The sequence below is a fragment of the Pieris brassicae genome, chromosome 6 (genome assembly GCF_905147105.1).
Source record: "Pieris brassicae chromosome 6, ilPieBrab1.1, whole genome shotgun sequence".
NCBI lineage: Eukaryota > Metazoa > Arthropoda > Insecta > Lepidoptera > Pieridae > Pieris > Pieris brassicae.
The window spans coordinates 10,139,893-10,161,520 of NC_059670.1; the positions used below are offsets into that span (position 1 = coordinate 10,139,893).

At 33.5% G+C, this 21,628-nt stretch overlaps 1 protein-coding gene across 2 annotated transcripts; it reads right to left on the minus strand.

Moving 5' to 3' along the window:
- Positions 1-3,712: 3,712 nt before the first annotated feature.
- On the minus strand, positions 3,713-10,497 carry LOC123711250 (cytochrome P450 18a1-like). 2 transcript variants are annotated; one of them, XM_045663743.1, is made up of 7 exons: positions 10,105-10,497; positions 9,360-9,587; positions 7,896-8,011; positions 6,902-7,126; positions 6,449-6,665; positions 4,973-5,237; positions 3,713-4,452 (listed from the first exon to the last, which is right to left on the minus strand). In XM_045663743.1, the coding sequence occupies exons 1-7, from the start codon at positions 10,277-10,279 to the stop codon at positions 4,098-4,100; spliced, it is 1,581 nt and encodes a 526-aa protein (XP_045519699.1). In that variant the 5' UTR covers positions 10,280-10,497; the 3' UTR covers positions 3,713-4,097. The 2 variants fall into 2 exon arrangements, with proteins under 2 accessions (XP_045519699.1, XP_045519700.1); XM_045663744.1 differs by lacking the exon at positions 10,105-10,497 and adding an exon at positions 9,674-9,736 and having other exon boundaries at positions 9,360-9,603.
- Positions 10,498-21,628: the final 11,131 nt, after the last annotated feature.

Sequence of the window (21,628 nt, forward strand, 5' to 3'; positions counted from 1 at the left end):
TATGAATTTGAATGCGCGAATTAAAACTGCCGAAATACAATAGACTAAGATTGGGTAACGAGTTGCCCAACGGTGCGTAAGGTCACTTTAATTTCGCACACTTTCATATTATTTTGGATATTCACCTAGAAACTGTTATTTAGGTGACCAAGTTAGTATCGAGCTGGCGGGGACTTTACCGAATTTTTCCTGTATATTATAAGTATAGACCGGTATTATAATAAGTCCTATTATAATTCTTATTATAATAGTAAGTCCTTCTCTAAGTCTTACTATAATAATAAGTCCTTTTATAAGTCTTATTATAATAATAAGTCATTTTACTACAATTTTAATTTTTACAATTGCGAGCCTTCTAGCAATGTGAGTGTCCATAGACGGTGGTATCATTTAACATCAGATGAGCGACCTGCCTGTTTGCCTCCTGTATAAAAAAATAGATACGGTAATTAAGAAACGGTTATTAATTAAATAATAAAAAAGCTATTGAAAGCATTTAAGATGTGCCAAAACAGTCGTTAACAGCTTAAATTAAACTTTCAGACCACCTTTATTTTTATATATCAATGATATGAATAAATAATTAACGGTTACGAATAATTTATCTTAAAAACCTATCACTAAACATTGCCATTTGTTTAGAGGCTCAAAAACGTAATTCGATATACTAGTTTGATTGTAAGATTTGAGACAGATATGAGATTTTACGATTTTATTTTAATGATGTCTAGACTTTGTCTTATACAAATAAAATTTGAGACAAAAATACTTGATAGTTGAGAGAAACAAAAAAATCTTGTCAGTACACGTGTATATTTAATAGGAGTCCAGCCTCTAACGCACTAAATACGCAATATACTATAAAATCTACTATTAAAAAACCCGGTGACACTATAATTTTTAAATAATAATGAAATATATGTACTTTCAATGAAGACTAGGTGGCACAATTTGAATTTCACCTAGGGTTCAAAGGAACCAGGTTCGATTCCGTTCTCTAGCGTTTAGTAAAAATCTACGTAAAAATAACGGCTGGTTTAATGTTAATAGAATTCAGGTGCTACTATTCTCCTAATATTACTGTGTCTTTAATAATCGACGATTTTACCAAAGATATTATACAATTATTCCTAAATGGCGATGTTTTACTGTTATGTAATAATGTACATTACGAAAAATAAAAATTGTTTACGCTAATTTATAGTGTGTGTCCGTACTTATGGATACAAACTCTGTCTATTAGATAATTTCCTTACAAATCTTAGAAAGGAAATCGGTTAAGCACATTAAATGAATAGCTTAGAAAAAAGTATTACTTACGTATACGGCCTAAAAAGCAATGATAACGTACGTAATTTAGTTATAATAAGTGATGGTGCGTAAGAATTGTTATGTAATTCAAATATTTTTTCAATGCCGAGTTGTACAAGAACATTTTTGAGTGGATAAATCAAAATGGAGGTTACTGGTTGACGTCACACGCTGGCAGGGCCGGGGACTATTCATCCCTTGCGACCTTGTTTGGTCCAGGCGCTGAGTTACACGTGGAAAGTTAAGGGGACGCGCTTCTATTACTTGATTGTTATAATAAATATACGTTACGTGAAGTGATTTTGTTCAAAAAAGGCAATTAAAATATTTATGTTACAAAAAGTGTTCAAGCATATGTGAATAATTTATATTTTGTTAAAAACTGCGGCTACCTGACGTCTCTAACGTGTTTTATAACACTAAAGACGTTGTCAATAAATATGACAAGTTATGTATAACCTTTTTTTCATTTTCAAAAAGAGTTCAAACATAAATGAATAATTTATATTTTTATAAAAAACTGCGGAATATCTCTAAGATGTCTATAATATTAGAGCTTATGTTTGACAGGCTATAAGTTCATTATTGTTTAACGGATGTTACAAGTTTAAATTGACTTAATAATGTGAATGAAACCATTTAATAAAAATAATAGTTTCAAATATTTAAAATATACTATGAATTATTGTACAATATAAATTCAAGCAAGAAAAACTTTATATCATAAATTTTATATAAACACAGTTTCCCTTTAAATCCTTGAACTTGTCATCTAAGGTCACGTCGATTAAAAAATAAAGTTGATTCAATGAATGCCTCCCTTTGGTACTTCTAAATCCGAAGGTCAACCATTAATTCATTCATTCTTATAATGTATTCACTGTGCTTTGCCCTTAGAATATTTTTATTGATAAAACCGGCATTTGAATTCTATTGTCGTTGATTTAGGAAGGGCAGATATGGGCAGGCAGGCGGCCCTTTTTTTTGCCCGCGGCTTTGATCCCGGTCAGTGACTGACGAACTCCCTTGGTATTTTTCGGATTGTTAAGCAAAATTCGATCTTATTACATCCAAGAATATACTTTGTTTATAACAAAGGGTTTTTTAAAGAAACTTGTAACCATGGTAACGAACTCGTTATTATCTTTGAAATCTAGAATAAACATACTGAACTAAGCAGGTGTTACATTACGTTATTAAGTTGGGTGGTCCAATCGTACATAATCGATTTGTCAAATCATAACATAACTAATAAGTATTAGCAATTTTGCAAATAAATATGGCCACTTCATAATATGAGCAAATAATAGTGACCGAATAGTAATATTATTCTTCCATTAAAGGCGACGTATTGGTGACGTAAAACGTCAAACAGAAAGTTATGTAAGCATCTGAGCTGTCATCAGACGCGTAACCATCTTATTTTATAAATCTCTCGAACTTTCAAAATCAGTATGAATACATAAAGTAAATAGGTTACGTGAAAAAAATGAAACACGAACATTATTATTAAAAATATAATTGATTGCAATTGCTCGAAAAATTTGTACATATGGATCTAAAATCAATTCAATTGAATGAATTGATTTTTAAATTACAATAAATGCAAATAGTAATTAAAATTTACTTCAAATTAATGAAGCAAATCCAAATGTTGCGATACAAAATTATGGAAATTGAATTTTAGCACACTCACACTGAATAATGAGGGCGAAGGGCGAGGGAAGTAGGGTGTGACTCCGCGCGGTAGGTGCACGTGAGTGAACCTTGCACACGGAGCCCCATCACACTACTATCTGCCTCCGCCTTCACCATACAATGCAAGTATGGTCTGTCATAGTTTTCAAAGACAGTTCAGTTTAGTCAAATATTCGCCTAAAATTCAATTTCAGAAGTTCATTACAAAGTGTTTTTTCCGATGCAATGCAATTAGGTTAATTATTCTAAAAAATAAAATGAAATGTCACACAGAAATATAAAAAAAATTAAAAATAATGATTTAAATGCGTTAAGCCATTCGCAATTGCCGAAAAATTATTTTAAAGAATGCTCTTTAAAAAGAGAAATAATTCAGTAACTTTGCCGACATGTTTTCTTAGCATAGTTGCGGTGTTAAGCCTGTTAACAATTTAATTCAAACCAATAGATGTTAGTCTTATACATAATATGGCGTAAATTAATCAGTCTTAAAAATGGTTATAATTCTTCAAATTCTCACATCGGAGATTAATTGGATTAGTCACAACGTTTACAAACATTTAGATGTTAATTTTCGAAACAATCCCAAAAATTGGCGACATCTAAATCATTTCCAAAAACTTAAATCTAATAATGCATCCAGCGGCCCCATTCTAATGTCTTAAGTCTAATTAATACAAAATAAAATACACTTAGATGTAACTTACCACTAACCACTTACTTAAAATGAAACACAAATCGTTAAAAATCATTTAATCTGACATGATTAAATGTCTAGCCTAATTAATACTAAGAATAAGAAAATGTCAAAATAATAAAATGTATTAAAATTAGCATGCATAAAATGAAAAAAATGTACGAAATTAAATTACACTAAGCTAATTCATTGAGTTGGAAAGATGTTGAATTTAATGATGAAGGTACGTAAAAATTGAACGGGAATTTGAATTTTAGCTGCAGTTTTAGACTTAATATTAGTTTTAGACTTAATATTTATTTTAGACTATTGATGCTGTCAGTAAATTAGCTTCGTATTAGTTAATTCGTAATATTGAATCTACTGTTAAAATAATTTCGCTCCCGTTAATTCAGGGCCATTTCTTGAAAATGACCTCGAAAGGCGGAGGCATGTGGATGGTACCGTAGGTACCCTCCATGCCTGGTACCTCGTCTCCCTCCGGTATTACCCAGTCGAAGTTGTTCATCAGGTTCGAAAAGAAGATGAACAGCTCCAATCTTGCCAATTGCTCGCCCAAACAGATACGGCGACCGATCCCGAAAGGTATGAAGTGACCAGGCATTATGAGGCTGTTGTTATCCAAGAAACGCTCCGGATTGAACTTTTCCGGCTCAGGAAAGATTTCGGGGTCCATATTGATCTTGTTGATCAAGGGTATGAGTGTTGTGCCAGCCGGGATTGTGTATCCCTCAACCTTCCAGTCCCTAATATAATAAAGTATGGTGGCATTACTGAACGTCGGCGACGAAGGCTATAGTTCTGTTCAATGAGTCGTTTAAATGATTTAGACAACCCATCCATGCCTTTAGGTATCTAAATCATTACCTTTGCGGTTATTGAGTTACCAGTTCAGTAATTCTTAGTTGTTCCTACATCAAAACGTAACGTTATTCGTTGCCTATTTCCTAGATTTCTTTAAATTAATATTTTTCTTGACAGATTTTTGCTAATTTGGTATTTTGATTTGATTGTTGACGCCAGTTATAGTATATAGTTAGTCTGGCCATAAATACTGGTACAATTTAAAATTAACAAAATATTGAGTATGACTATTTTTAGTTGTTAACTTAAATACCGCTAAATAGCGGACATTCCGGCTTAACTGCTGTTAAGTGATTCCGCCTCCCATATACACTCACTGTAAGAAGGCTGCGGCCTTTAAATCTTATGAAGGCGGTATTTTTGGTAGACCTACAGATTTATATTATAATTGAAAGTACTTACGAGGTGTTGACGTGCTCAGTGCCCAAAGGTACAATGCAGGTTATGCGCAAGGTTTCAAAGATGACGGCTTCCACGTAGGGCATTTGCGGACGATGTTCCAAGGTCACAAGTTGCCCAGGTTCAACCATTTTCGACATCTCCTCTCGAACCTTAGCAGCCACCTCCCGCTCCCGAATCATCATCAGCAACAGCCACACGATAGCAGTCCTCAACGTTTCCATGCCGGCAGAAAAAAGGTCGTTCATCACTTGCACCGCTTGCTTAACTGTAACGTGAGAAATTGTTTTTCAGAATCAGAATTTTAACAGGGCGATCGATATATACCTCAAATATATAAACGTCAATTTTTTTTGCATTTGTTTATGTAACTTTTTTAAGCAATGTTGGCTTGAGTGGATGACACGCGCCCTCTCGTTTCGTGAGATATCGCCGCTACAAGTGCTGACTTGTACACACGACAATCTGCTGAGATTGACGTGAAGGATGCGGTCTTTTTTAGCGTCCCCTTGGGGCCTATTTTTGCTACTCCTCTCTTGGAAGACCCTGCCCTTAAAGATTCAGCTAGCTTCGTGATACTGAGCGTTGACATAACGAATGACGTTAAATTTTGCAGCAAAGCGAGATGCTACTGCATGCAGTACGGGCTACCGAATGGAACTCTATAAAGAAAAACAGATTCGGCCCCATATGGAATACTGTTCTCACCTCTGGGCGGGAGCTCCCCACTACCAGCTCCTTCCGCTTGACCGTATCGAACTAAGAGTGATTCGAATCGTTGACGACCAGCCACTTTCCGAGTGGCTTGATCCCTTAGCGTTATGTAGGAGCTGTTCGGAGTATTGTACCTGCAGCTAAGTTTCATCATCGGACGACAAGGCCGATTACAAAATACCAGCCTCGACTTCCGTCGTTCCACAACTGAGCGACTGTCCATGGGCGGCGTTATCACTTAACATCAGGTAAGCCTTCTATTACATAAAAAAAAATTAACCTTGAGTTCATGCGTTTGAAACGGCCAATAGGTTTTCTTCGTATTTGCGCAATTTAAAACTTGAACGACGAACGACTTGACGAGTGAAAAAAAATCGTCGACGCAAAAAACAAGAACATGGGCGAGACACAGAAGGCTGGCACTTAAGGGCTATTAAGAAAAAAAGTATCATGTCAGTCATATATATCTGATGCCAAAAGTTGTGCTAGTTTTTTCTTTAAAATAAAATGAGTAATATTCTTCTACTAAGCAAATAAGAAGTTATTCATTCCTTAACATTTAAACATTGACGTGCGTGACTAAGTTATTTTAAGTATTCTTTATTCCCAAAATTAGCATCTAATTATGTTTTATCAGAAACCTGCATGCATTCAACTATAGGTATATCAAATACAATCTTAAATTAAAATAAAAACAATATGAGCGTCCGCCAAACCAATGTCGATTTCAATAATTTACCTAATAATGAGAACAACGTAACATACCATTCTCCTTATCTTCTAAAATCATCTGCAGGTCAACACCCTCAATGTCCTTGTACATCTCCTGCAGGTAGTAGTCCAGCAGGTCCCCAGGCGTGTAGTCCATTGACGAGTTCTTCCGCATTACAACCCGCCTTATCAGATGCGCCTCGTGGAAGCTGCTTATCTTGTCCAGGTTCTCCTTGATCTCCTTCAGAACTGCTTTCTTACCCGGCAATCTCTGAAAGCGAAGGATTTAAGGAATATTTTTTTAAAGAAAACACTTTTTTAACCGGATTGAAGTAACCATGTGTTATTATTATAAACTTATAATTATTTACATAATTTTAAATTTACGGTCACGGTGACTGTTTTCTTTCAATGTGTAAAAGCTATGTTTACAAAAGACAATACAATAATTTTTTTCCTAATTATTACAGGGTTTTGAGAAAATTTAGATTTCATTGGACTGCTTACCATATAAATAGGTAGATGTTCGCCTATATGGACGGAACCAAACAGCTGCATTCCTCGCGTAACCAACGCATTAAAAGCCTGAAATTGCGGATCTCCGTCAACGAAACGGTAACTCATCATCAGCTGACATATCACGTTGTGGATGTGCCTGCCTAGAACCAGGATGGGGTCTTGGGGCTCTTCTTCTTTAACGGCTATTTCTGTTACCATCTCTTGCACTTCGTCCTAAAACAATACATTAAATTTTAGAATTAAACTTGTCTGCGACGCCTTGTTTCAATAAAAATATAAAAAACGTTTTGTTAGTAATATGTATAATTCGCACTTCTCTATCTAAAATAATATTTATTTATTTATTTACACTACCATAATATAGAAAATTATACATATAAAAAAAACAAAAAAGCAGGTTACATAAGTCATTAGGCAACGGGCGGCCTTATCGCTAACACGCGATTTCTTCCCGGCAACCCTAATATGGAACAAAAACGAAAGAAAAACCTACAGAGGGCAAAATACAACAAGTGCATAAGTAATTGACAAAAAAGAGCTCAAAATAACATGTAACTATAACTAAAATTAAATAAAGTAAATTCTAAAGGAAAATCAAAAATAATAATATATATATTCCTATTTATACGAGTATTAGACTTCATTATTCTACATAAAATAAGAAAAATAGATCTTTATTTATTTAAATATTCGACAATACACATTTGACAGTATCAGAAGTTTCGTTTAACAATTATTAATTTAACCATGCTTTAAATTTTCTAAATAACCTAATCTTGCTAGATATCCTTCCATTCCAAAGCTCAATTTTACTACAACTTTGCCCACACACTTTTGCATTTATTCTTGATTTTTAAAAGATTAAACTGGTAAAAGGACTACTATATTGAATAATTTCAATACACAATTTCCTAACATTACCGCCTACGAACGGACTCGAAGTATAACATAAAATTAACAATTACGAAATTAACAAACTTACAATAATGCATTTTTCAAACTTCTGCCTGCCCCACAATCTGACACCGAGTGCACGGAACTTGTCAAGAACGAATTGGCGTTGCCTTTTCCACAGGATACCTTCGCTTAGTATGATCCCTGAAAACGAGGGAGCAAGTTTTTTAACACAATATACATCAATATATTTCCTCAGCACACAGAACTTATCCGTTGTGATTATTATTATATTATAAGTATCTTAGAATCAGTTTTAATAAAATCTATTGTTAGGCTTTGAAATGATGCTCAATGTCTACAAATATTGAACTACAAACGGAATCATATTATTATCTAGTATGGTAAGCTACGGGCTACGTCGCGTAGCTATGATATGTCAGCCAGTTCCAGTCAAGCATTATTGAAAAAAAAGAAAAGCCTTTATTATACATAATAAAAGGATATTTAAGTAAAATAAAGTGCTCCCACAATAGGTATCCCTGGATTGTGGCCAGCTAGTCTCTTCCTTTGTACATAACATAATTTATAATCAAACTATTTGATACATAATAAGAATTTAGTTTACTGTATCAGCATAGGCCAGGTACACAAGATATTGTTAAAGATTTTTAGTCCATAATATATTAATGTGAGTTTTGAAAAGAATGTTTTAGATAAGGGGTTAAAGATGAAAACGCCTCGGAAGGAGAAAACGCTTTGGGCGAAGAAAATGGGTTTTTTGTGTTGCTTATATGTAGGGTTGGATTGTGTATGTGATGTGATCGGTGTTTCTTTCCAAAACAGTTATTGCTTGTAAGTATCGTTGTCTAACCGTTAAAAGTTTTGTTTCATTTAACAATTTTGGAGTTGAGTAGCGAAAAGGTTTCCTAAGAATGGTAAGTTACTACTACTAGAGCGAGTACTGTAATGTCCTTATTACATTTTATATAATAAAGCAAAATGTATACACGTTTAGTTATAAGCTATTCCAGAGTGGAATGTTATTTTATCTTATATTAATAAAGAGTATGAAAAACTTTTAATTTTTTTACATCATCGTGCCTTTTTCCCAAAGGGATAAGCAGATACCACGTATCTCCACTTGCTACAATTTCATGACAATCACCACACATGTCGTCGATTATGGGTACTTTTTATTGAGATAAACTGTATAGTGGACACCAATAATTTGCACAATAGTTAGTACACTGCTCCAAGGTATCCGATAAAGCCCGATAAAGCCTAGTAATATAATAAATCTTGGCTTAGTATAAAAATCTTATAAATAAATCTTATGTGTGTGTTTGTAATTAATTTAACTCAACATTAATACTCAAACTCATGAATTAACCACCTGTTAACTAAGCGTCAGAACTGATAATGTTGTTTTTTTGTGTGGCGAATCCACACAGAATGGTTTAGATTTACAAATAAATGATTATTTGTATTAAAGACGTGTGTTCGGGACAATGTCTGTCGGGTTCGCTAGTATTTACACATTCAAACTTACCATAACCGTCTAGCAGATTGTTCAACGGGGTCTTGGGTCGTCCGATCGAATCACTTTTGTTGAACACGTCTCTAAGGATATGAGCTGATGAAATGCATACCACAAGGCTGTTTCCCAGTCTCAAGGAAAATATATTCCCATAACGTTTAGCCAATTTGAGGTACCAAGAGTGGTGGGAGCCTCGGTACAGCCACGGCAAACATCCGATGATCGGAAGTCCATAAGGTCCTGCAAAAATTACAATCTATTGAAAAGTAGTGCGGTTTTTCCCCCGCAAGATTAAACGTGTAACCGTGAATACGGGGAAACTGCACTTTTTTAGAAAAACGGCCTTTGGAAAACTGCCACTTTATCACGTTCATGTCAATGGCTTATAGATAAATTCCTTGGGAAAAGGCTGAATGTAATTCTTATGCGAAAGTGATACTAGATAAATTAAAATAGAAACATCTTCAACATAGCAGCGCTGATCACTGAATGCTATTATCTCAGTTTTCCTTGTCGTTAAGAATCGTCCCACTAACGTACTAAATGTATTCTATTGTCAACGATTACTACTTGAATTTAATATTCGAAGGGCAAGAATTTTCTAGTAATTACTTAATTTTCTGGGTTTCATATGAGAATCACCAAGAAAAAAATAAACGTATATTTCTGGTTTGGTATCGAGAATGTGGTAAAGTGAGGGTAGGAAAATGGATTTATTCACACGTATGTGATAATGTAATTAAAAGGAAAAGCTCACCTGGTGGAAGACACAACCAATTTTGTTTCAAGAAAGCGATCACCCAGCGCGCAATAATAGTTGCAAGCACGGCCACCGCAGTCAATCGAAATAAATTATTCCAATCGTATGTGTAAATATATTGCAAAATATATTCATCTAACACACAAGGAATAACGTTGAATAATATATACATATTTCCAAATTTGTTTTAAAAAGGATCGTATTTTTGCGCGCGAGTCCGTCTCGCTCCTGGTAGAATGTGATTCAAAACTTAGCGAATGAGCTGTAAACTTTTCAAACTACCCTCCTCTTGTAAAAACTACAAAAGCAAATTTAAGCAAACTACCCTCAATTTTTTTATTTGGTCAACTAATGTTGAACAAGTCTTAGTAGGTTCTATGTTATTTATGGGCAAAGATGACAATGTGCTACCACATAGCAAATCATTGAATTTATATAGACGGCGAGTAAATTATCTGCATAATATGTTGATCGCAGATAAAATTCCTTGAACCAATAGCGTAGTATTTTTCATATTGCTGACGTATTTAACAATATACTATAATTATAGGTGGTCACTTTCGTTAAGTTTAGTAACACTTTAATTAACAAAATATTCCTACGCAATATTTTTTTATTGTAATCTTTTCCTTCATAAAATATTTTGTCTAAAGCCTAAAAGCTTTTCGTTAGATTTTTAAATTAATTTAGGACTTTAGTGTCAGACAATTGTAACACACATGTAAAAATTATGAATTGATCAAACTAATTAAATCCAAATTAAAGAATTATTATTACATTTAATTAAATAATTATAATTTTAAAATAGTACTACTAATAGTAAATATAAAATAGTACTACTAGTATTAGTGCTTCATAATCAAACCTTATATATATGTATATAAAGATTACGTTTGAAAACGTATTATATATGTATTTAATTACATTGTTATGAGGAATTTAATTTCTAGGAAAATATTTTTTTATTATATAGATGTGGGTTTGTTTTTACGTCTAAGAGGTAGATGATGCCCTGAAGGTGTAGGCTTAAGGCAACTTTACAAACCAAATAAAATATTTTATTCAACAAAACGTAGGTACGTACTTCATTCTAAAGCGTACGTCGAATAGGAGTACCGTAAGGGACAGCAACAGTTTCATTTTTTTAAATCCTGGAGTTTCTACCTGTTTCGATAACTGGCTATAAAACTATTTAATCACCTTCCTAGTAATTATAGATCACTGCCGTCTGTTTCGTCGTTTCAAAGGCACGGTGCCTTTATAGCGTACGCGGGTATTTGGACCATAGATTTTACACAAATTGTAAATAACTTAGCTTTGACTGATTATTTTATATTCTTGTTATAAGACATTGTAAAAATTAATATGTCATTTGCATGCATCTTTATATATGGCTGATTGTGCGGATATTATTATTATTATTAACAGTTTTATTATTGTACATGCTAACGTCAATCATGTCAATAAACAATAGACGAATAAAAATATAGACAATATATTTTTAATCAAAAATAAATATATCATAATGTACTCAGGGTAATACAGCTTACTAATAGTGAAACAATTTATGGAATCGATTGAGTTTTTAATTTAATTCGTCGCAAACTTGAGTACTAATTATGTATGTACAGGATTAGATGTCATCTTAGACATAGTATCATTATAACCAAGTAGGTGATGATTATACGCACGTACGACAACTTCAAAGAAATCTGTTACACGATCAAAGCATCGAAGATGTTCAAACGCCGAACCTCATTGGTGAGAAATGAGTTTTCGAGACTCACACTAGTGTCAATTAATTAAATTTAAATTAACAGTCTACAGGACTGTGTTTGTTTTATTTCGTAATGTTAGTAAATATCAAAAAAGGACTATCAATGAAAATTTGAACACCGATATTGGATACAAAAACATTTATACATGTAAAACTTTTTAATATATGTACTCGGGCATACAGCCTGTATATATTCTTTCGTAGAGATTTCCTTATACAACACATGTTATCGGTTCATTGCACTTATGTACCTAATGATGTCAGTGTGCTAACTCTATTTTATAGGGCAATGACCGTGAAGGTCACATCATTATCGATTAGGTATCAGGGGCTTACATAAGCATTCGTGATTATGTTATCTTGCATTATCGTCAAGATTGTTATGTATTCCGGGGTTATTGACTTCGCAAGGACGTGTAGGGCAGGAGCTCAACAACGATATAAGTTACGTAAGATTAATAATTAAAAAAAAGGAATGGGTCTTCGTTATTGTCACCGGTTGAAGGTATTCCCTTCAACGGATATGTTGCGTGTCTGTGATTGGACAATATGGATCACCAATCACAGTCAAACGAAATGCGCTGTCGTATTTCGGTTTACTTTCTAAACTAGGTCGATCGGCTATTATGTCCAATTTGCAAAAGCTGTTGTTCAATCCCAATAAAAATTGTATTATATATATTAAAAACTGCTTGATTTTATATTATAAGTTTTATCCAAAGTTGAATTTATTACGGCACTCGATTCAAGTACTTTCATTGAGACGATAATATTGAGTTGCTTAAGACTGACACAGAAGGGGTATGAACATCTCTTGCCTGAATAAAACGCAAAAAAATATCTGCCCATGGATAGGACATTATTCATGGCAACAAAGGGCAAAAAAAGATTAACATTATTGTTTGTTAATTGATCTTTTTTTAAATAACTGGCAACACAGTACATTTATAAAATATATCTTGAATATTTTTTTTACCAGCTCTTTGCACTTGGTCTATAATTTATGAGTGGAAACTGGCTGGAAGTAGTGATTTGCTTAAATAATAATAATTGTTTTGATCTTTCAAACACGTGATTGTGTAAGTATCGGAGACGTTCGTGTGAATTCTACAATAGTTGTAAATAGTATTTTAAAGGGGTCGTTGCACTAACACCTGTGTTTGCAACTTTGATATAAACAATTTATTACCTGGTATCGTTTTATTTTTATTATACATATCACTTTTTCACTTAGTCATGTGAATATGTAAAGATTGCCAGACTTGAATTAGTTAACACATTGTAACATTATAAAAAAAAGTGCGTGCATACAAAGTACACTATACACATGGCAGAAGTGAAACTTCTCTGTAAATTAATTATAATAAGGTAAAAGCCCCAATAGATGATCATGTATGATCACTCCATGTATTTATATATCTATATTCACACTGTTTACACACGGTATACGTGCTAATGATAATATAAATAAATAAAAAATCTACGTGTACTGCACAAGACGTTATGCGACAGAATTGCCATCTAAACTTCTAATATGTAACTACTAAACGAATACATCAACCAATAGCGTGTATTTTTTCCCGATCTCCCTTTTTCACTCTCTCTCAATCGGGCTCAATCACTTTCTCCCTTTTCTTCGACAAAAACGCCGCACATCTTCGTGACGTTTCATCCGTAAACATTTTACTCTCATGCGCCTAAAGTTACACTTCAAAAATTAAAGAACTTGGTGGATATCAATTCAACTAATTTACACATTTATTTCCAACATACAAATATACACTTTTTACAATATTTTTAACCTCCATAGTAATCATAAAAAATTGATTATTTGAAAATATTAACAAATTTGAAAAGTTTTCCCTGTGGCAATTAACTGCTGGAAGCATTTCATCGCTGTGCTGCTAATGCAGTATTATTGTTTGTTGAGCGAGGAAATTACCAGCTCTGGGGTCACCGATACTATCTTATTAGTTAGTTTCAATTTGATACGTATTATTTAGAAATAATGTATATGTACTACATATAAATATTTTTTTTAAATAACAGAACAGAAGGCTCACCTGACCTCGCCTCGTGAGTGTGTTGCCTACCTTTGAGAATTGGATCGCTCTTTTCTTGAAGAACCCTAAGTCTTATTGACTCAGAAATACCTCGACAGGCCACTTGTTCCACATAGCGATATTGCACTCTCAGTTGTGGAACGACATACGTCGAGGTGATATGGAAATTTTGTGTTCTGCTCGACATCCGATGATGAAACTCAAGTGGGGGTATTTATGCGATCAGCTCCTCTGGAGATTGTCCATGGTAAATGCGGTAGAAGATGCTTTAGATTTAATATCTTGACGGACAGAATTTGGAAATACATTTTAAAACTAGGTTACATTAAAATAAGATGTGTTAGACCAAATACCAAAAGTAATGTCTGGTTTAGAATATTTTACATTATAGCTGGGTCAAGCTAGTTGGCTAAAATAAATGTTGTAAACAAGAATTTAGAATAGGGACGGTACCTATATAGTATTTCCTCCAAGTTCGATGTTGTTCCCTTTGGAGTAGACTGTTGGGCCGTGGAGTCCAAGTGCACAGGCGCTGATTAAAGATTTAATTTGTCACCTGGTAGATAGTATCGGTGACCCCAGAGCTGGTGCTTTCTTGGCTCAACGAATAAGTATCGCAATACAGCGAGGAAATGCTAGCGTTAAAGGTACACTGCTATAGGCACCAGACGTTTCAAATTTGTTTTAGTTTTCTTTTTATTATTACTATGTAGGTTAAGAAAATTGTAAATACAAATTATGCGTATGAAGCATGATTACTGATTATAATCACATTTCATCTCTTAACTCGACCGATTTCAACTTTAAACATTAGTTCTCAATATAGTAATTGGAAAGTATCGCTTTCATTGTTCACACAAGATCAACTGAGCACAGCACTTCGCAAAATTTTAGTGGAACATGTAACGGGCAGTGTTGACATAGTGGCTTAAGTGATTCTCATCCCTGATGTCCTAGGAAACCAGCACGCCTCGGCGACGTTTGCCAGACACGGAAGGCCTATTAAAAATTATCATGAAACTGATTCAGAAATCTCAGAGACTATATAGTTGTAAAACTATAGTGAGTATAGGAAATATATATTTGTAGTATTTGCGTAAAACAAACAGAATAATCTTTTAAAATGTTTATATATTCGTACTTTATATAAAACTCTAATTTAAAAAATTCGGCGATGCCTATGTTGGTCATAGGTTTTATCGCTTTGTTTTTATTTCGTTGTTCCAATTGTACAATACTTTAGTGTTAATAACTGATTAGAAAAGTAAGTCATTTTTAATCTTTAGATAAAATTTGATGTTATAGAATAGTTTCAACCGCCACACAAAGACATCTACTAAATTGCAATTATTAAAACTTAAGTGAACTGGAACTATACTAACTAATAACTGAATTGTCATTCTTTCGTTATATTTGGTAAGATTTGTTCTTAAATTTAGATTGCTATGACGCTGTAGGACGGACTTGTAAAACAATGAAATAACAATGGAGAAAAATCGGTCATTTTAATTTAAGAATTTCCTAAACAAATCTAATCACGATATTTGGGTTACGAACTATTTGATACCAATAATATGCATGCTGTATGTATATTGAGCGGTCATTGACCCGGTTTCGAGTCGGTTGAATGACACCAGTGTCCGCTTCGTGAAATATTTTTAAAATATATTGTGGTAGGACAGGCATTACTAAACATTTATTTGCTTAAAAAAATAATTTAATTAGAATAAAATAATAAATACAGAGTCATTATATGAAACGACCTAACAACAGTCTTTAGCAGAGAAATAAATGTGATTTTAATATAATATATAATGTTAAACCTCACTCTTTTTCTTTTTAGTCAAAAAGCAAATGTAGAGACAAAACTATCTCTGTTTAATTATTATTTATTAATTGGTAATATACATTATATCAACGATACGCAAAAAGTTGGAGGAGGCCATCATCATCTCATCTAAGCTTTATAGAATTGTATAATTATTTTTGTGTATTATATGCTAATAATATATACACAGTAAAATTTTGATACATGTGCGAGTTATGTAACTTTATGTTAAGTTACTATATTAGTTACTATACGAGTTAGTTTTTTGTTAATCCAGCGTTGCAACCTGACTAATCCTGATTTTATATTGGTTATAAGCTCATGTTTTAAACGATTAAAGTCAGTTGACACCTTCACACATAGAATTTCATTTAATATACATTTGAACATCCCTCCAACAACCGCCACCGAATTTATCTCGCGATTTATGAAAACTATAGTTGTAAATTATGTTTATCCAGCTGTTATGTTAATTGCGATTTCAGGAAATTATCTTAAATCATTGCATAATACTAAGATAATGGTAAGTAATATACCCTACTGTTATTACGCAACAACCCTACTCTCGAGCCATAAACATTAGATTTGTTGCTAGGGCTGTCAAAATCCTTTAATAAATCATACAGCTGTATTACGAGAAGGTCAAAAGGTGTTCTCTCTAAGGCGTTCGTATACTGACTATGCCCCATAATAGGTACTTTTGTAAACATTACTAAGACTACCACTAAATCACTATTATTATTATGTAATTTAAAAGAAATCTGTCTATGCTGAAAAATTATATTAACATAAGTGTCATCCTTAAAAATGATCTCTTTAACATAAAAATAACATAAATAATTATAACAAAATATAATAACTAAAATATATTGTTAAGGAGTCCCTTTAGGCAAGGTTCCGAAGATATGGAAGTCTTCCCCCTTTAAATAGCTAGACTAATTCTTTGTCCGAGGTAACTGCCAGCTCTTCGGTATCCAGTGATGTCGACTAACCTTTTTTGCTATATCCTTAAAAAGCCTTCTAGCGCTAGGACCCCACGGACCAAGAGTCTTGACACCGAATCGGACAAAATCAGATTCGGAGCCTAGAGCCCTGTATTTGCATGCTATCATAGTTCATATTTCGTTCGCCATAGATCCAACAGTATCCTCTTAGAAACAAACCTCCAGTCCTAGAAAGAAACCTAGCTAGCTAACTATCTACACCACAATTTATGAAGATGCTGATATTTTCCACCTTGCCATGTATGGTGTAGGGAATATTATAGGAAGTCCTCTCGAGTTACTTTGACTGTAACAAATTATTTTTTCTTTAAAATATTAAGTTGTATTTAATGTTTCATTTCAGTTTCTATTTATGTACTTAACTGACTTATGTTTTCTGTTTCGTATATTTTAATTAAAAATTTAATCGGTTTTGGCTTTGTATATTATCAAAGTGTTTTGTTTTATAGACAGATTACCTATTTATGGTTCTCGAAAGCTCTAATGACATCTAATTCCGTATATAAATTTATAAACTCTTTCCATGTTGCAATGGAAAATATCTTATTCTTATAATTAATTCTATATCTTTAGTTTAACGTAAGACACAGCTGTGATTTTCGCAAACGAAAATACTGAAACATAGTATGTATGTATATTACGTAATATCAACAACAACCGTTCCATATGGGAGAGCACAAGATACTACTTGAAACAGACGCACAATCCTGCCTACTTGGGAGTTTTAACACACCTTCTTCAATAAACGTCTGGACCCTGGAACCACATACAACCATTCTGATAAAAACAGTGACAGCCCTATTGCTCTCATTTCAGCATGCTTAACTTAGCAACCACACCCACTAAACAAATTTAAGCCAAGAGGACGTTATCGGCTGCCCATTACCAATTTCACTTTCGTTGTGTTGGTGAGGGACCAGTCAACGGTCTGCGGTCATCGAACTCTTGTCCTCGCGGCCGCGTGCCGATTAGATAATTTCCGCGCTGCGTTGTCAAAATACTCATGACCCAATGGTACAGTGAATACGATGGTTCAATGAACTCCAATGCACAGTGTTTTATTTTTTTATGTGAGACAAAGTTTTCGAAGCAACTCCAGAAGGTACCAATTTTAGATGTTATTATTATTATTAACTCTACTTACTCAACAAAAATCTTACGAAATATAGTTTTAAATCCGCCCAAAAAAATGTATTTATCTACTTCTTAACAATTATTCTTATTTTATTTACATTTTTTTCTTTATTACTTACACTGCTAACTTTTACTTTTATTATTATTATTATTTGTTTCTACTGAGTATTAGATTATATTCTTTTTTGCGACTGAGGCGCATACTAGCTGCGGTGGTCTCTGGCTATGACCAGCGCTGTGGAGCAACTCTGCTCCTCAGCATAATGCTGAACCAGGGCCAATTACTACCATAGCACACACGCATTACACAGTTAAACCTTTTTCTTTAAAAATTGTTATCTCTCTATTATTATTCTTTTTTACGTACGTACGTTTAGTACGGCTTCATTATATTGTTATAAGAATGGGTTATTAGAAGAAAAAAACCCGGACTACTTATCAATAGGTGCTTAAATATATTTCCATATTCATGTCTCACCTTTTAAGAGGCTTTACTAATGTCCATTGGGTAATTAAGCAGATTTGGAAAGGCAGTAGTATGCTTACTCTTTTAATTAAAAGAGTAAGCATACTACTGTTTGATGCTACCTACTTGTTTGGACGTTAGCCTCGTCTCGGACAAGCAAAAGAGCTGGAGGCGGAAAATAATGAACTCCTCTTTTCTCCAACTTCCATTTAGTTCTCATTTAGTCTCGTGGGGTTCAAGTGCCTCGCGTTAATTAAAGTTATAAGTTGGCGCCTGGTAAATAGTACCCCAGAGCTGGTGCTTTCCTCGCTCAACGAATAAGTATCACAATACAGCGAAGAAATGCTGCCAGTGTTAAAGGAATACTAGGGCACAGATTATATATATATATCATGATATATATACGACCTTGGGATTTACCTACAGTAAAATATTAGCTATACACTTGCTATTGTTGTAGGTGTACTTATTTTAAATTATACACTTAAATATGGGTGAATGGTACTGCGCACGCAAAATTACGTCAGTAACTAATCTATTAGATCATAGAGCTGGGTTCAACAACACCGCAAACGATTTGAATGCACTTTATCTGCATAAGTATCGTCTTATTATCTTCGAGAGTTTTGTTACTTAAGATATATTATCGCGCCTTGATAAGTACATACTGCGTAATTTATTGCAAATTTTCCTACATTAACCTAAATTATATTCAATAACCATTTGTGGCTATAAACTATTTAATATTGTGATGGGCGCTAGTCACAAACCCACACATTATCCGGGTCGTGTTTGATTCCCCGCGTATTGGCATCTCGTCAGGTCTTTTACGGGTTTTATATGAACCCCTTATTATGAGTTCATTTTCGGCTTAGCAGGAAAACAAAAAGGCGGCTACTTCGCTATTATATATTTTAATAAGTACAAAATATTCTTTGGTAATCAAGCAACGATTTTAAAGCAATTTACAAAAATGTTTTAGACGATATATGCATGTAGCATTTTTTCTACTATGAATAAATTTTCACTTGCTACAGTCTCTGTTAAGTGTCATAAAACATAATTGAAAATAATTGTTCCGTGGCCCGTATATTGTGAGTGTACATTGTTATTTATCTGAACTTAAACGTCTCCATTTGAAATCGAAACAGTTTACTGTAATAAAACCTAAAACTCTTTATTGAACATCGATCCAATTCAAGACATGTTGAAAATTAAGAATAATACACAAAATATCATTACGTGTTCGTTTTTCAAATCCAAACGAATGCCTTTTTATCTACTTTGCAAACGTGCCAAAAAAGGCGTGTCGTTAAATGAGAATTTGAATATGCATATTCTAATAGGCGGTGAATGCACGAGGCGACCGGCGCGAGGCCGGCCGATCACCTTCCTTATGTAACCTATGCCATAAAGTGCAACGCCCACGAATAAAACGATAAATGGGCAAAACCTGTCCACGTTTTTGATGTTAATGCACTTTTGCGATATATTGTACCTCCCCGAAGAACGACCTTGGCATAGCCGCGTGCTAGCTATCGCTATCTTCGGAAACCATACAATCCTCATTTGCCAGCCCCACCTACCCGGTTTGGTGGTTAAATACGCTCTTAGCGGAATAAAAAGTGTTAAGTCATAACAATATATTTCCAAATATAATCTATAAATTTAATTTTGAATTCAAAATTCTCTGTCTAAATACGTCATAATTAAGTGCTTTTCAAATCAGAAAATGTTATAAAACTTTTATATTCAAAATAGTACATTTCCACTATTTTTCCTAGGCACACAAACACGTAAATGTAATGGCGACAGCATCGCAAACTTGTATCAAAGTTATCGACAGATGTCTTTATACCTTTATAAATGAAAAAAGGATAAAAATACTGGTGTAAAAAGCATTAGCTTTTATTATTAAATAAAAGTACGATTTCACTACTTAGAATAACTTCCTACACCCATTACTAGTGTGAAAATTTGTTCGTAAACGTAAAACATCTTCTAAAGATTAATTGATTATATTACCCATATAAGTAGTTAAGATCATTTATAGGTAATTGTTATATACAAAATAAATATTGGCAACACTTTTTTACAGACATTAAATATTCATGTTCGTTGTAGTTTTCCCTAAAGCCTGTTTTTCAAACAAGTAGATGATCATTTGTCATTAAAATTGATTTATATTTATTGTTGTTGACGTACAATATCAGTATTGTGTTACTGTAAGGTTCTAAAGGTGGTAAATTCTGGTAGCTTCTATATTAAAAAAATATTACCTGCAATTACAAACTGTAGTTATTTAACTGAAACTCGATACAAAGAAAACCGCCAAAACTCTAAAAACACTTTTTGTTACCTTCTCTTCAAGCACCAAAACCTCTATTACTCAAAATGTCAACCCTCAATCAGTCCCAATAATCCGCCACAGGGAGCCTTTTGCTTTTTGTTACCTTCTCTTCAAGCACCAAAACCTCTATAACTCAAAATGTCAACCCTCAATCAGTCCCAATAATTCACCACACTTTTTGCTACACTTTTTCAAACAATTGAATTCGACCTCTGTATCCCGAACATAGCTATGTTTTATTAAAAAAAATGACTAAGAATTTGCCGGCAGTGTAAGCTAGTTTCTTACAAAACATTTTAGGATTATACAATAAATAATATTATCACTAAGGTAATTTTTACTCACATGCCTTACTTGGTATCAGTGTTTTGGGTACCTATTTTTGATTTCTTTTTATCTTTAGCGAAATTACACTGTACAGGTCGAATCAAAATCCGCCTATGTCTAAAACTCTAACACAATTTTTTAGTCTCCCTTGATGTTCGAGGTTCTACTGTAAGATACCAACTATGTAATAGCATCAAATGTATATACTACTACATATGTAATACTCCTAACGTAAACCATTATTGATCGAATTGCAAACAAATGTCAAATGCACGATCTATTTCTTGTGACATTTATTTATATTTTAAGGTATTACACAACAGCCTTAAACAAACAGATTTGGCGTTGCGTGAGATATCTTCCAATCCGAAATTAAAATTCATCTTTTCGATAGAAACATCTTTTTTAAAGAGTAAGTGTGGTTACCAATTCTCCTCCAGACGAAACTTCATTTTGGAAGTGGCAACTAGAATCATCTTTATATTTTATTTAACGTTCAAAAGTGCCATTTTAGGTGGTCTAATTGGATTTGATTTTGACATTGACTTCGAACTTTTTACTGGGACTAAAGA